This window comes from Polistes dominula, unplaced genomic scaffold (genome assembly GCF_049000335.1).
Source record: "Polistes dominula isolate Pdom_NZ unplaced genomic scaffold, Pdom_raw_medaka contig_28, whole genome shotgun sequence".
NCBI classification, from domain to species: Eukaryota; Metazoa; Arthropoda; class Insecta; order Hymenoptera; family Vespidae; genus Polistes; species Polistes dominula.
The window spans coordinates 1,586,308-1,601,310 of NW_028300879.1; the positions used below are offsets into that span (position 1 = coordinate 1,586,308).

Here is a 15,003-nt window from a genome sequence, read left to right on the forward strand (position 1 = left end):
GGGAAAGTATAATGTTAATTTGAATACAATTATTGCGCATGCGCTATAATGATTTTCGCTGATTGGTCAATATTTACGCAACAGTATTAAAATTTATATATTTAAATTAATAATAAACAATATATATTTATTTCAAATAAACTATGACAAATAAGTTTGAATTGATAATATGTAAATTATTTAGATGAAATATTTTCAGTTATTAGATTTTTTTTGCATGTATCTGTAAATAAAACAAAACTCTTAAAATTGTTTTATTTTTGAGACTGTACTGTAAAAAAAGATAACATTTTTTTTATAGCTTTTTTTATGAACGTTATAAGAGATTTAAGCATAATAAAACAAAATATAAATTAAAATATAAATCAAATCAGTGATTTATATATCAGATTTTTTTAATTATTTAGATATTTCAAATTGATCAATTATTATTCAAGTTTTCGTTGATAGAAACATGAATTGTGAATGGCCGCGAAAATGGCAGCGGCAGAGTTAAATCAGAAACATGTTTCATTTGCTGAAATTTCAAAAAGTAATATATCACAAACAATTTCGCATAGAGAAATCGAATGCTATCAGTTTAAGATAAAAGATCTGTTATATTATATATGTTCTATTTTTTTCTTTTTACGGATACTCTAACAGGTGAATAACGAAAGCATTACAATGATGTTCCTTATATTTGATTAATTATTTGTATTTATCTCTATTTATTTATTATATTATATTAAACAAATGTTTTAATCACAAAATTATATATATATATATAGATAAATTTTATGGAAATAATATTTTGATAGTAAAAGTTTTAATTTAATGTTTAATTTGATTAACAAAGGAAAAACTTTTAAATTTAGATAATTTATTCCATCAATGATATTATATATTATAATAAACAAATATTTAATAATAATAATAATTAAATCACATTGTCTTAAAATAAATATATCTTTTAAGTAATTGTAATATTCAATATAAGCTTATAATTTGATAATATTATATTATATGCAGATAGCTTTGCATTTGTGCAATATCTTTTACAAGGATATACGTTATGGGGATGTTTATCAATTAGTTTTACAATTATACCAGCTGGTATTATTCAATTATTCAGTTTAAGATGGCAACAAAGTGATGGTTCTGTCAAATTAATTCATTGGATATCACATATTTTTTTCTTGGGAGTATTCCACAGGTAAATATATATATATATATATATATATATAGTTTATACTTATATTATGTGAATTATATTATAATTTAAATTGTATATCTTTTATTTTTCAAGTTTATTCAATTTCAGTTAGTATTTTATTTTATTTGATAATAGTATTGAATTCTGTATTATTCAAAGTATTTTTAATTAACATGCATTCTTCTATTTATATGAATAATTACTTTATTGTTTCTATAGGTATTTGATTCTATTATATACAGCTGTGTATTCATTGAAAAATAAACAGTTTGTAAAAGATAAGAAGTCAGTATATAGGAAAGAAAGTGATATTTGTATGTTACAATTATTTGAATCTTTTATGGGAGCAGCACCACAACTTGTATTGCAGTTATACATTATTATTGTATTACATGATGCACCTATTTGGACAAGTAAGTTTTTTCAGTAGAATTTATTTTTAATAAATATTAACATATATATATATATATATATATATATACTTTTAAAATAAATCTATAGAATAAGAGAATAATTGAAAATCTTTTTCATAAATTTTATATATTTTTCGAAGGAGTAATTTTGGTATATTTGTTAAATATTTTTTTAATAAGCTACTAGTTGTACGACCATATGGATTAATATTTTTGAAATCACTGTTTTCGTATAAATAATATTTTAATCCAGTATCTTGCATGAAAAAACGATGATCTTCTTGAAATGTTTCAAATTTGAGGATATAATCATAATTTATCATGCATGGTTTACAAGTATCATAATATGGGGCCCAATGTTCATCAAAATACTTTTCATTTACAATAAATTCTAAAAATTCTTCAAATGTAGGCTCTAATTTTGTTCTAGTTGAATTTTTGTGTCTACGGTATTTATGTGTAATCCGTCGTCCAAATCGTTTATAATAATATTCTCTTCCATTTATATGTTCTAACTTATCTCTATATGCAGACAAGAGTCGTTCAAAAGGATGTCGCACAATTAAGAATTTTTTAGTGCCATGCAATTTCTGTAATATCAAAGTTTCTCAACTGTATAATTCAGTAAAATATTATTATCATATTATTTAACAAAATCTATTACCTTAAGTGTTTTATTTATATTTAAATCAGATGGAAATGCTTGTTTAACAATATTATTCATTTGAATTGCATTCTGATTAATTAAATTCATGGTTGTATCTGTTAAGATACCTGCAAGTATTGCAAAATTCTTCATCCAAATTGAACTTCCCACTTTATATATAGGACACCATGATATACCATGTTTTCTGATGATCATATGTAAAATATTGAATATTAAGTTTATTCATATGAAACATTAAAATATATTAATTACATGTTATGTATTAATACTTACGTATCAATAATCATATTAGGAAAGTTTTTATTTAACTGTAAATCTTCATCATTGGTATAATTTTTACACGTCTTTTGTATTTTTTCTTTCCTTGTATTCAATTCTATTCTCTTAATAATCATTTCTGTAGATGATAAAACTATATCTGAATTATTAACAATAATTTTGTCAACTTTTTGATCATATTGTTTTGTATATTGCTTTATATCTTTAACAATTCCGCATGCCTCTAATGTATTATTTTCTTCATTGTAATTATGCCATGTTTCTTTCCAAGTTATTAATAAAGTAAATAATATGATAACAATTATAATTAACTGCAATATAATAATTTTTCTATAAAAGGTGAAATATATATACGACTATTCACGTTAATTATGAAATTACATCAATAATACAACATTAGTTTTCCATAGTTTATTTCTTTAAAAACTAATAACTATAAATAATATTACCTGCAATAATATTATTTTATTTTTCATGTATAAACATAGAAACTTGATAAATCCTGACCATAAGTTTCTATTATCTGTGTAATTGACCATATTAAGTCCTTGTATAACGAAACCTTTATATTAAATATTTATTATGAAGTTAGTATATTTTCACAGTTAAAATGTAACACGGATTCAACACACACATTTATTTTATGCTACCTTGTATAAATAATTTTATAATTACAAAATATATATATATATATATATATATAATATATAAAATAAATAATCGATATGATATTAGATTGGTATAATATTTAAAGAACTATGAAGGAGTATGAAGTATGGATATGTTAAGTCAAGCTTGAAAAGTAATAGCTAAACTGAACGAATATCTTTGGGTCTTCCTTCCTTATTTCCTTTGTCCCGCCCCCAAAGATAACATACTTGAATGAAGAATATATCTCTGAAAATTTGCTATATATTCTGTTATAATATTCTCAGTCTTTATTCATATAAAATCTATGCATAGAACGCATACTTTTCAATTTTAAAAATACTTTAGACTCCTACCACTGTGATCATATAAATAGGCTAAAAATAAAATACTATAGAAGCTATAACAGAACAAAATATGTAAAGCATTATATGTATGTATGTATCCTTCGATTAACCATGCATTTTTTTTTAATTATTTCTTAAAATTTCATTATGTATTATTACTTTTATATTACAATTGCATTTATAATGAGTTTAAATATTATTTATATAGGTATGTCAACTATGGCTTCTCTTTGTTCTTTAATTTGGGCTATAGGAACATATATAAAAGCCATGCACAAAATTAATCCTAATCACAATAATGAATCTTGGATATCACTGATGCTTCAATATCTTTGGAGGGGTGGAATGTTAACATCAAGGCTAACTGTGTTAGTATTAATAGCAATTTGTTTAAAAAAATGGTTTTCCTTATTTCTTGGTGAGTTTTCAATCAAAAATCAATTAAAAATTTATCATTAAATTCATATTATTAGATTTATATATATATATTCAAGAAATAATTAATATCTTTCTTCTAGGCTTGCATTGGTTTTTTATGACTGTTTGGGTAATACTTCAAAACACAGATTTTTGTTCTACTATTTGGGAAGAACGTATTTATAATTGTATCATAGGACTTATTTATTGTTTTGACTTTTTTAATTTATGCGAAGGAAAATCTCGTTACAAGGTTTTTGCATTTTATTTTATTATAGTGATCGAAAATTTATCTTCTTTAGTGATTTATATGTTAAATTTTAAACAAACAATAACAATTGATATATTTATATTAATGATATTTTTTATTGTTGGAGGTATGTTAATTGGTCTTATAAGTATGTTATTATACTACACTAAATTTCATCCAACAAGAAACTTAAGTTTACATAAAGTTAGTAATGAAAATTCAAATGTTATTGCTACTAATAATATAGATACTTCTCGATCTTTTAAACAATATTATTGTGGTTCACTACCACAATCTTCAAATGTATCCACAAGAACAACTTCTGAGGAAGTAACAGCTGACAAGCAATTTTTGTTAACAAATATTGTTCAGAATACCGATTGCTTAGAGGAAGGTATTGTTAATGAAGCTTATAAAATAGAAAATGAAATAAATAATACTGAGCACGTGGTTTCTAAATGTGACAAATCACCTGAATCTTCATTAAAAGATAGGGAAACCTTATCGCTTCACGATAAAGATATATTGACTATTAATTCGTGTCCTAAATGCAATAGAATAGCTCGTAATAATTGTAAAGATACATTTAATGCTGTCTGTAAATGCATTGAGAATATTACTCTTTTAGAAAATAATCTTTCTACAATTCATCATAGAAAACGTAGAGGTATTTGTTTACCCATTACGGAAGATTTAGATAAGGATAAAGATTTTGACGTGATAAATTCTGATGTACATATTTCTTCACAAAAACGTAGAAATGTATTTTCTTCAACTCAAGATACACTTGCAATTCATACAGATACAGAAAGATTGAAATCTGATTTCAAGCATTGTGAAATTCCTGTTGTAAACTCTAACATAGAGTTAAAATCTAACACATTTTTAGATAATAAAAGGTTTTCTTCCTTGAAAGAAAAACTTAGAGATATTAGTGATGTTTTGAATACTATAAGAAATGAAGAAGAATTACACATTGCAGCAATTTCTTCTCATAGCGATAAAGATTCGGATACAACTAAATTATCTAAAGATTTGCAACAGAAAGATGAGACAATGAGTTGTGTTACGTCGATTCATGATTATGAAAATGTATGTCCTTTAGGAGTTGCAAGACCACCGTGGTGTATACGTAGTTGGAAAGGTTATACTGATATAGAAACTTATCTCCATGATGATAGTGTTGTCAGAGACAGACGTAGAGATACTTTAACAAGTACAACTACAGGAACAACATATAGTTCAGATTTTTCGGATGGAACATGTACAAGTTCTTTAATAAGGAGAATTTTAAAGCAAAATGATTATTTAGATAGTTTAACTTATGATTTAGTCGATTCAAATGAACTTAAAGTCAAATGTAATAATGATTTATACACATCATCCAATACAGAGGAACAAAATGCAACATTATATGCCGCAAAACCAATAGTTATAGATGATACAGGTGGAATGTTTTCATTGGATACTATAGTTGAAGAACACGATGATGATGATGATGATGATGACGATGATATTTTTTCTGTAACTACAAAATCTATAAAACCAGCTTGTACATCAGTGAGTTCTCTTGTTAGTACCATAGATCAAATTAGGACATCTGCAGCAGAAAATTCACCTAGGCATATTTATCACAGAACGGAATCACACTGGGGTGATATGACACAAAAAGATTTATCATGTACAAATATGTTGTTTTCCGATAAATTACATGATAATATTATAGATGATGCAAGTTCGACAAAATCATTAGAAAAATCTCCAGATAAAATTGCAAACAAATGTGAATTAAATACGATTAGAGAATTGGTAAAGTCGTGTACGATAGAGTCAATTAAAAAAACTCCTTTAATTGATGCTATATTGTCTGACTCACCAATTTTAGGAAATAAAGACAAAATTCAAAAACACATTAATGGAACAACTAGTTCTCATGTATTTCATTCAAATGAGCATGATTTGTATATTGAAATGAACTCATTAGTGCCCGTAGCTAACACAAAAGATACACGTATTGACATAATAGATGATAAACCATCTGATTTAAAAGCTATTGTTAAAAATAGAAATTTTAACGTATCAACGGCTATACCAGACAAATCTGTAAAAGAATCATCAACATCTGTGTGCTCTAATAACGATATTATCAGTCATAAACATTGTAACAAACATAAAAAAACGATTAATTATACGAAAAAAAAATTATCATTATTGAAAGAAAAATTTGAACCTAAATCACAGCAGCTCGTATATATGGTAACACCAAACAATGGAATAAAAGTAGAACATATGAACTTCTCAAAAAATTCAGAAACATTAACTACAAATGTTTCAATTGTTTTAAAAAAAACAACAGGTTTATCTTTTACTCATGATAAAGAAAATTTAGCTCCAATTGCAACAGTAAAAGATAATAATACTAATAAATATAATAATGTATACATAGAAGAAAGCAATAACATTTATGAAAATAAAGAAACTTTATATAATGTACAACTTAATATGAAAGATAAGAGACATGTATTTTTAGAAGAAGTTTTGAAAAGAAAAAAATCTTTTATACAGAATTTAAAAAACTTGTAAAAATGATTTCATATTATCTTTTATTTTAATTCATAAAAATTATTTGTGTGGTCCATTTCAATTTACTATGAAGATACTACAAATTTTATTTAAAAAAAATATATAAAATTTCCATTTTAATAATATATTGGCATATTAATGGTTGTTAATAACATTAAAATTGCTATTATAATTTAAATATTTTATTTGTTATTTCTTCCATGTATAAACATGGACGATTAAATTCATAACGTATATTTTGAATAACATATGTATAGAATAATATTCTATTTTTATATTCTATTTAATTTTTATACTATTGTACACACATACACACACTCACACACATGTCACAGTAAATATAATTATTATACGATTATATATATTACATATATGTATATATAATACTCTAATATTATTTTTGTTTTATACAAAATGCATTGTGTATATAATAAAAGTTTTTTTATATGTTCAATTATAATGATTACTGTTAACAATATTATTTGAATGAATAAAATAGAACGAAATATTTTCTAAATATATTAAGATTATTTATTTATTTTCTTTCATAATAGTTCTAAGCATTTTGTTAGTAAGAATGATTACTGACAAAATGAGTAACATATACTTAATGAATACTGCAACAGTATTTCATATGAAATATGAGATTCTTGAACAATATATAATGTTAAGCTATATATATATATATATATATATAATAAATACATACTATTCTTTACGTTTTAATAAAATTTACTAATCAATAAAATAGTACAAATTTAAGAAATGTGAATCTATATACATATTCATAATATTGTGTATATAACAAAATTTAATTATCTGATACGTTTAACTGACTAGATTATACATAAAAGTTTAAAAACATTTTAAATTGCCATACGTTTTTAAACAGTTTTTAAATTAAAATACTCTGTTTTTTACTTGTAGTATTTTCATACCTTTTGATCCATTTGATGTGACGAATAAGTGGTAAACTATACACATTTTTACATAGTCGCGTAATTATGGAAATTTTATTGAGTTCTTGAGCTATTTGATGTAACGACTTTCCTGTTGTTTCAGGAATAAACAGAAATATATAAAATATTGTAATTAAGCACATAAAGCTATAAAACAAATAAGAACCAGCCAAAGTCATTGATTCTGTAAAGTAAAATAATAGTAATATGTTTTGTTTGTGTCAGTAATTGATAACATTATTTAAAGTGTATATAAAAACATGCATGGCTTACTTGTAATTTTATTTACAGTTTCAATAGTTAAGATGTGAGTTGTCCACATAACAGTTGTTGCAAGACTGGCACATCTACCACGTATTGATACAGGAAAAAGTTCACTTAGATTCAATAAAGGAACTGGGCCCAGCCCTAAAGTATATGCTGCTTCATATACAAGTAAAGTTGTCACTGCTAAGATACGTAAACCATTTGTGAGACCTTCTGGGAAAACAGCACCTTGATTCTGTAATTTATACAGTCTAATTATTATAATATAGAATAACAGTATGTTTTTATTGTATAATATTTCTTTTTTGTCTTTAATGTGTTATAAATTATACATTATAAGCAATAATTATTTAATTACTTCACAAGATGCTTTTAGTTGTGTCCAAGTTTCAGGAGTTGATTCAATTACAGCTAAAGGTGTAGGCAATAAAGGAAATGGTGTTGGAGATCCATTTGGTAAAATGTTCTGTATTTTTTCTTCAGCAACAAGTTTGCAATATGAATCTTCGGTATCTAAGTTGTTACTACCTCTATCTATTGTTGCAAGTAAAGATAATAATGATACAGTTGTCATACATATTGTAGCTGATGTTATTAGAGCTGTGCGACGTCCACATTTTTCTACTATTACTAATGAACAAATCGTACTGAAAATTTTGACAATTCCCAAACATATTAAAGCAGTAACTTCTGCCGCATCTAAAATTTTGCAAAATGATGTATAAATGAATAAATTTAACAGAAATATAAGAAATAAATATCTTTATCTAAGACTCACTTGAACGGATTCCTAAAAGAACAAACAATCTTGGTGCATAATATAAAACTTGTTCTCTACCAGTTCCTTGTTGTAAAATCATCATAAAAATCATGATTGACAACATTTCAAAAATTGTATGTTTTGTATTTTTAGACGTTGTTTTAGAAATAACATTCTTTGTTTTTTTTAACAACAAAAATGGTGGAGATTTCTGAAGAAATAGGACAGTAGTAGTGCAAGCTATTAACGCAGAGACAATAGTTATGCTTAGAGAAAATCGCCATTGATGATCCAAAGTTATGAAAATAGTAGCAATAATAGTTATTAAAAATCCTACAGCTGCACCTAATTGATACAATATAATGTTAAATCCTCGTTTATTTGTCTCTGATACTTCTGCCATATATATGCAATGGGATACTGTAGATACTGTACTAGAGTAGCCACAAATGATACGAGCAATTAATAGCAAAACATAATGATTGACTAGTGCGGTTAAAAGGGTACCAAATATTAAAAACATCAGCATTATTATCATTGTCCAACGTCTGCCAAAAGAATCTATTGCCATGCCTATAAATAAATAATAAATAAAACTAATAATAAAATATATATAATATAATTGACTATATAATGCAAATATTATATTTACCACCAGTTAATCCTCCAAATAAAACACCTATAAACCAAATACCAATAAGAAGATTTATTTCAAAGCAATTTAATTCAAATTCACTTTTGATAAAAGGTGCCATTGGTTTTATTATAGACATATCGCAACCAAATGCTATACCAGCTAAGAGTGCAACCATTGAAATTAGAATATTTTTATTCTTTGGCATTATACTTTGCAATGGTGTTAAATTATCATTTTGTTTAGGAATTTGTTTTTTGATATTTCTTTCAAGAATACATTGATAATCTTCGTTTACTGGCTTATTTACTATTGATTCAATATTGTTATTTCCATGATTCAATAGTATAGTAGTATCCTCTTCATCTGACATTTTTGGCTAAAATAATGAATATAATGAATACGTTGAATAATAAACTAATATAAGTTACTTATAACAAGAATTTTAATAATAATATTTTGTATTATTATTACATGACATATGTTTTAAGAAATTTTATTATTGATCTGTTGTAGAAAACAACTAACTGTCAAGTTAGTTGATATTTACTTGCATTTTAAAATAGATACACATTCTAGATATACTACAATCATGTAGATAAGAGTTTGTAGCTGTCTGCGCCATCTGGTGGTCAAACTACATAAACATTTTGAAAAATATTAAAATATAAATATATATTTATGATATATCGAATATCTATTTATGTATTTAATAATTAAGTGTCATTCAATAATAAGTTATTCAGTGTTATTCCAATTTCTAAGATTCGTGTGAACAAATATGAATTCGTTAGAAGTTGCTGCATCCTCTCGTTGATGTCACTAGTATCTACTTCCGTTGCGTAATCGTCTTACCCCTCGTTACAGTGATACCGCCACCGCCCTGCGCTGCCCTTTGTGACGCATAGTCGCGCCCGGTGGACGCGCCCTCGGTAATCGCTAGAAATGCGTTTTGCTCAAGAACGTTATTGTGTGTATACCCACGGTAATGACGATGAGCCGTTAATGAAAAATTTAAGCGGTGCTCGAATTGAGAGCCACTGCTTTTCTTCATACACAACTGGTATACACTTAAACAAAAAAGATAGAAGTGCAAGGCGTAGATGTGTGATATGTGGTTAAATTCAAAGATTTTCTCGGCTTACAGTCGAGCGCGCTCGAATAATAATATTCATTGCGCAGAAAAACCCGACTATCATAGTACGATTATTTATACATTAGTGAACCTTTGTCAAACGTCGTCGCCATATCCATCCCGAGGACGATCTCAGCGCAAGAGTGCCGGTGGGCACTTGGTAGTCAGTGATCAATGAACTCTACTTGCACTGTATTTTGGCTAATACAGTCAGTGTACATATCTGAAGGATCGACGACAACGTATGTACTAACAAGCACATATTAATGCAATATAATCTATATTACAAATGGAACCTCTTAAAGATTCTAGTTGATTGCCGCCCCGCCTTCCTAAAAGCGGTATTTCCTTCTTATGAAATTTTTTCCGACGCGCATATTCACGCCGATAACCTTTCTTCATTGGATTTCTTTTTTCTTTTTCTTTTTTTTTTTTTTTACTAACTGTACAACCAATAGCGTTACTTTCTATCCTGACTATACGCACATATTCTCTATATAATATGGATTCGTATTTACATGACCCTACCCTTCGCATTACATCGTTAGTTAAACGAATGCCTTTCTATCCTTGTTGATCTTCGTCAATTTATTTTATCTTTTTATTAAGAATAATTAACTACTCGTATGTCCTAAATAACGATAATCGTCGTTCGTATATATATATATATTTAAAGGGGACAAAAATATTTAAAAGGAGGATATATATATATACATATATATACATATTTTCTTATAATCCGTTACTTCGTTATTATGTAAATATTTAATTCGATAATCGAAATCTCATATATATCTTGAAAAATACTTAAATATTGTTCTTCATTATTATTTTTTTTTTTAATAAATTTGCAAATATATAAGCTTGCAAACTATCAAATAAATAATTATTTATCTAACTATTTAGTTTATAATGTCATGTAATTTTTATTCTTAAGGAATTAAAAATCATGAAGAATATTTATTGACATCTGCTACATTGTGACATATGATAATTAATCATTTTTATTTTCCATTAAATGAAATTATTTATTTACAGATGACTACTTAATTCTAAATAGTTGTGTAAGGCTTTTTGAAAGAAGCAAATGTTAAGTATTGCTATAAATAATAGCATAAATGAGCGAAAATGAATGATATAGACAGCATGAGTATGAAGGGCAGTGGAGGTTCCAAAATGCCTCATAGTCATTCAACTCCAGCCGGTGTTGATGGAGGTAGTCGAACACCACCAATAACACCCAGGAAAGCAGGGAAAATGCTTGCAGTTCGTGTACAAATGTTGGATGATACTATTACAATGTTTCAAGTACAGGTAATAATTGAAAATATTTGTTTGCTTGCTTTTTATAAAGAAATGTGTATAAAATGAGATGATAATAAAAACACAATAAGTTAATATTTTCATTGAATGCTATAGAAAAACATCAATTTAATTTCTTATATATATACAAATTTCAATTTAACATTACACTTTGTAAGCATTCCTGCTAAAGTATAATATCCTTCGAACGAATCAGAGTATCATTTTAATTCCTTGATAGAAGATAATTGAAGTGCTCTTTCAATAGGAAGTTTAATAAACATAAACGGTTGTGTAATAGAAGGTGTAATTGGATATAAAGGTAATAAAAATTTGATTGGTGTGAAAATTATATTACAATTATAATAGTTAAACTATAAAATTAAAAGATTTATATTTTATTCTAAAGAGAGAATACTATTTTTTTTACTATTACTCTTATTACTTTTTAATATAAGAAGAACAATCATTTTTTCAATGTTATTATGTATGTACATGTTTTATATATTTCTTGGATAAAAGATAAATAATTAAAAAAAAAAAAAATATATTCTTCATTTTGAAAAATACCATTATTTTATTATCAATATTATAAAATTATTTTTTATAAATTCACTTGTTATTAGTATAATAAATCACTTTGTTAAACTTTAGTAATAGTATTTTTATATTTTTTCTTCATATTGTATATTAGTGACATCGTGTACTGTATGCATACATAATATTTCCACAAGAATGAACTATTGGAGCACATAAAATGTATCGGTAAATACATATATATATATCAAGCACACATACAAGCTCATGGATAAAAGGAATATGTATCAATTTATTGATTCTTTATATAACTTACAATGTATAATATGTTAAGATAATTTTATTTTTATTTAAATATCCATTAATATCTAATAATTTTGTATTTATATTTGTAACAATGTGTTGTTATATTTATACATGTATTTGATTTATTTCAGGCAAAAGCATTAGGTAGAGTATTGTTTGATCAAGTTTGCAAACAATTACATCTTTTAGAAGCTGATTATTTTGGTCTTGAATATCAAGAACCTAATGGGACAAAAGTTAGTTATACATTTGATAAATTAATATAGTTTATTTCATACAATTAACTTGAATTATTTATGTATAATTTGTTGTTTACAGTATTGGTTAGATTTAGAAAAACCAGTCTGTAGACAAGTGGGATTATCATTGGTTGATCCTCTTCTCAGATTTTGCGTTAAATTTTATACACCAGATCCTGCACAACTTGAAGAGGAGTTTACAAGATATTTATTCTGTTTACAAATCAAACGAGATTTGGCTCAAGGTTTATTACAATGCAATGATAATACAGCAGCTTTGATGGCTAGCTATATTGTACAAGGTAAGTAATGCTAAAATATATCATAATAATATCACTGTAGATTATTTTTTTTAAATAATTATAAAATATTTCTTTAATTTCAGCTGAGTGTGGTGATTATGTTATAGAGGATTATCCAGATCACACTTATTTATCAACATACAAGTTTGTGCCTCATCAAGATCAAGAATTAGAGCGACGTATCATGGAGAATCATAAAAAACATGCGTAAGTGATATGAATATTTGTTTGAATTTATTAATTCTAACATATGTCTATATAAATAAGTAAAAATGTAATTAATTCATAAAAAAAAATAAATTGATCTTTACAGTGGACAATCTCCTGCAGAGGCTGACCTTAATCTTTTAGAAACAGCACGACGATGTGAACTTTATGGAATGAAAATGCATCCAGCTAAAGTGAGAACATTGAACGTTTTTACTATAGTTTATTTGCGATGATAATAAGTACTGTATGATATTTTCATTAGGATCACGAAAGAGTATCATTGAATTTGGCAGTAGCTCACATGGGAATAGTCGTTTTTCAAAATTATACCAAGATAAATACATTTAGTTGGGCTAAGATCAGAAAAATTAGTTTTAAACGAAAACGATTTTTGATTAAACTACATCCTGAAGGATACGTAAGTATATCTTTTTTTCTTTGACGCTTTATTCTTAAATTAATTATTTTTCTATCAAAATAATTGAATAAGGTATTCCTAGTATATTGTTAAATAATATTATTTTTTATCATTTTAGGGATATTATAAGGATACGGTCGAATTCTTTTTCGAGGGTCGTAATGAATGCAAGAACTTTTGGAAAAAATGTGTTGAAAATCATGGCTTTTTCCGTTGTTCTGTAGTCAAACATGTAGTACGACAAAAAACAAGAGTTCTTAGTCGAGGTTCATCCTTCAGGTACAGTTAAATGTGTTGAATCATATAATATTTAATTTAATTGAAAAAAGTAAAACAATATATGAATTATTATATAGCATATTATTTGAAATTGAATATTAAATATTTTATATGAATATCCTTATGTTATCAGATATAGTGGAAAGACACAAAAGCAAATAGTTGAATTTGTCCGTGACAATTATGTGAAGAGACAGACATTCCAAAGGTAAGTTTATTGATGCTTTATATAGTAAGTTAGCTAATTTAAAAGAAAACATTGACAAAAATCCAAGTAATTCGTAGATAGTGCTGCATGCCGTTGTATATTGTTTTCCTAATGTTAGTTTGTAACCTTAAGATTTTTATTAACCAACGCACCAATCTTGTGAATAAGATAGGAGGTGGCACGGTCTTGCTTTTACCGGGATATTAATTGGTATATATACCTAATTATTCCACTTTCTGTAGAATAAATGATCTACTGTGTTCCTTTTTTACATTTACGTTTGTCAGTGTTGCCTGCTTGGCAGGGTGGCGGGGAGTCAGGCTCACCATCAGGCACGATTGAACCCGAATGATCAGTGTACCCTTTCTCAATAGTGTGATTACTAATTTATCATTGTAACCTCAAAATATATACTGCAGAGTATTACATTTCACTGTCCTGGCGGTTTTAACCAGCATTATACTCGTCCATAGCAGTAGTCTATTCTACAACAAAAAATAGTCTGCTATTTTATTGACACTTTATCCTTGTATATACAACCGGCGAGTGTTAACATACCGTGCGATATCGATGCACGGTTAAGAAACGCCGCTAGTATTAGCAGAAGAAATTGTAAATTAATAATTAGTTTAATATCATAATAATCAT

General features: G+C 26.2%; 4 protein-coding genes across 7 annotated transcripts in view; 2 read left to right on the forward strand and 2 right to left on the reverse strand.

Annotated features, from left to right (window-relative positions):
* The first annotated feature begins 282 nt into the window (after nt 1-282).
* Nucleotides 283-6,914, forward strand: LOC107065081 (uncharacterized). The gene is given in 6 exon segments (XM_089173638.1): nt 283-613; nt 616-645; nt 1,012-1,195; nt 1,415-1,608; nt 3,758-3,967; nt 4,068-6,914. Coding segments are annotated over 6 exon segments (3,498 nt in total). The 5' UTR covers nt 283-465; the 3' UTR covers nt 6,800-6,914.
* Nucleotides 1,652-3,237, reverse strand: LOC149033617 (carbohydrate sulfotransferase 11). Its single transcript, XM_089173683.1, has 4 exons — nt 3,004-3,237; nt 2,549-2,865; nt 2,273-2,459; nt 1,652-2,198 (listed from the first exon to the last, which is right to left on the reverse strand). The coding sequence occupies exons 1-4, from the start codon at nt 3,091-3,093 to the stop codon at nt 1,680-1,682; spliced, it is 1,113 nt and encodes a 370-aa protein (XP_089029809.1). The 5' UTR covers nt 3,094-3,237; the 3' UTR covers nt 1,652-1,679.
* Nucleotides 6,915-6,965: 51 nt separating the features above from the next.
* On the reverse strand, nt 6,966-10,415 carry LOC107065116 (solute carrier family 2, facilitated glucose transporter member 10). Of its 4 annotated transcripts, none has more exons than XM_089173670.1 (6): nt 10,275-10,415; nt 9,438-9,798; nt 8,804-9,358; nt 8,384-8,724; nt 8,032-8,260; nt 6,966-7,942 (listed from the first exon to the last, which is right to left on the reverse strand). In XM_089173670.1, exons 2-6 carry the CDS (start codon nt 9,790-9,792, stop codon nt 7,695-7,697), a joined length of 1,728 nt encoding a protein of 575 aa, XP_089029796.1. In that variant the 5' UTR covers nt 9,793-9,798; nt 10,275-10,415; the 3' UTR covers nt 6,966-7,694. The 4 variants fall into 4 exon arrangements, with proteins under 4 accessions (XP_089029796.1, XP_015173976.2, XP_089029783.1 ...); XM_015318490.2 differs by lacking the exon at nt 10,275-10,415 and adding an exon at nt 9,974-10,259; XM_089173657.1 differs by lacking the exon at nt 10,275-10,415 and adding an exon at nt 9,970-10,259.
* The window catches only part of LOC107065114 (Chondrocyte-derived ezrin-like domain containing protein), a 31,229-nt gene continuing 26,558 nt past the window's right edge, over nt 10,333-15,003 (forward strand). The window contains 9 exon segments of the mRNA XM_015318484.2: nt 10,333-10,796; nt 11,593-11,868; nt 12,831-12,935; nt 13,018-13,240; nt 13,324-13,447; nt 13,554-13,641; nt 13,713-13,868; nt 13,987-14,147; nt 14,281-14,355. Coding sequence (XP_015173970.2) covers nt 11,683-11,868; nt 12,831-12,935; nt 13,018-13,240; nt 13,324-13,447; nt 13,554-13,641; nt 13,713-13,868; nt 13,987-14,147; nt 14,281-14,355 — 1,118 coding nt within the window. The 5' untranslated portion in view covers nt 10,333-10,796; nt 11,593-11,682.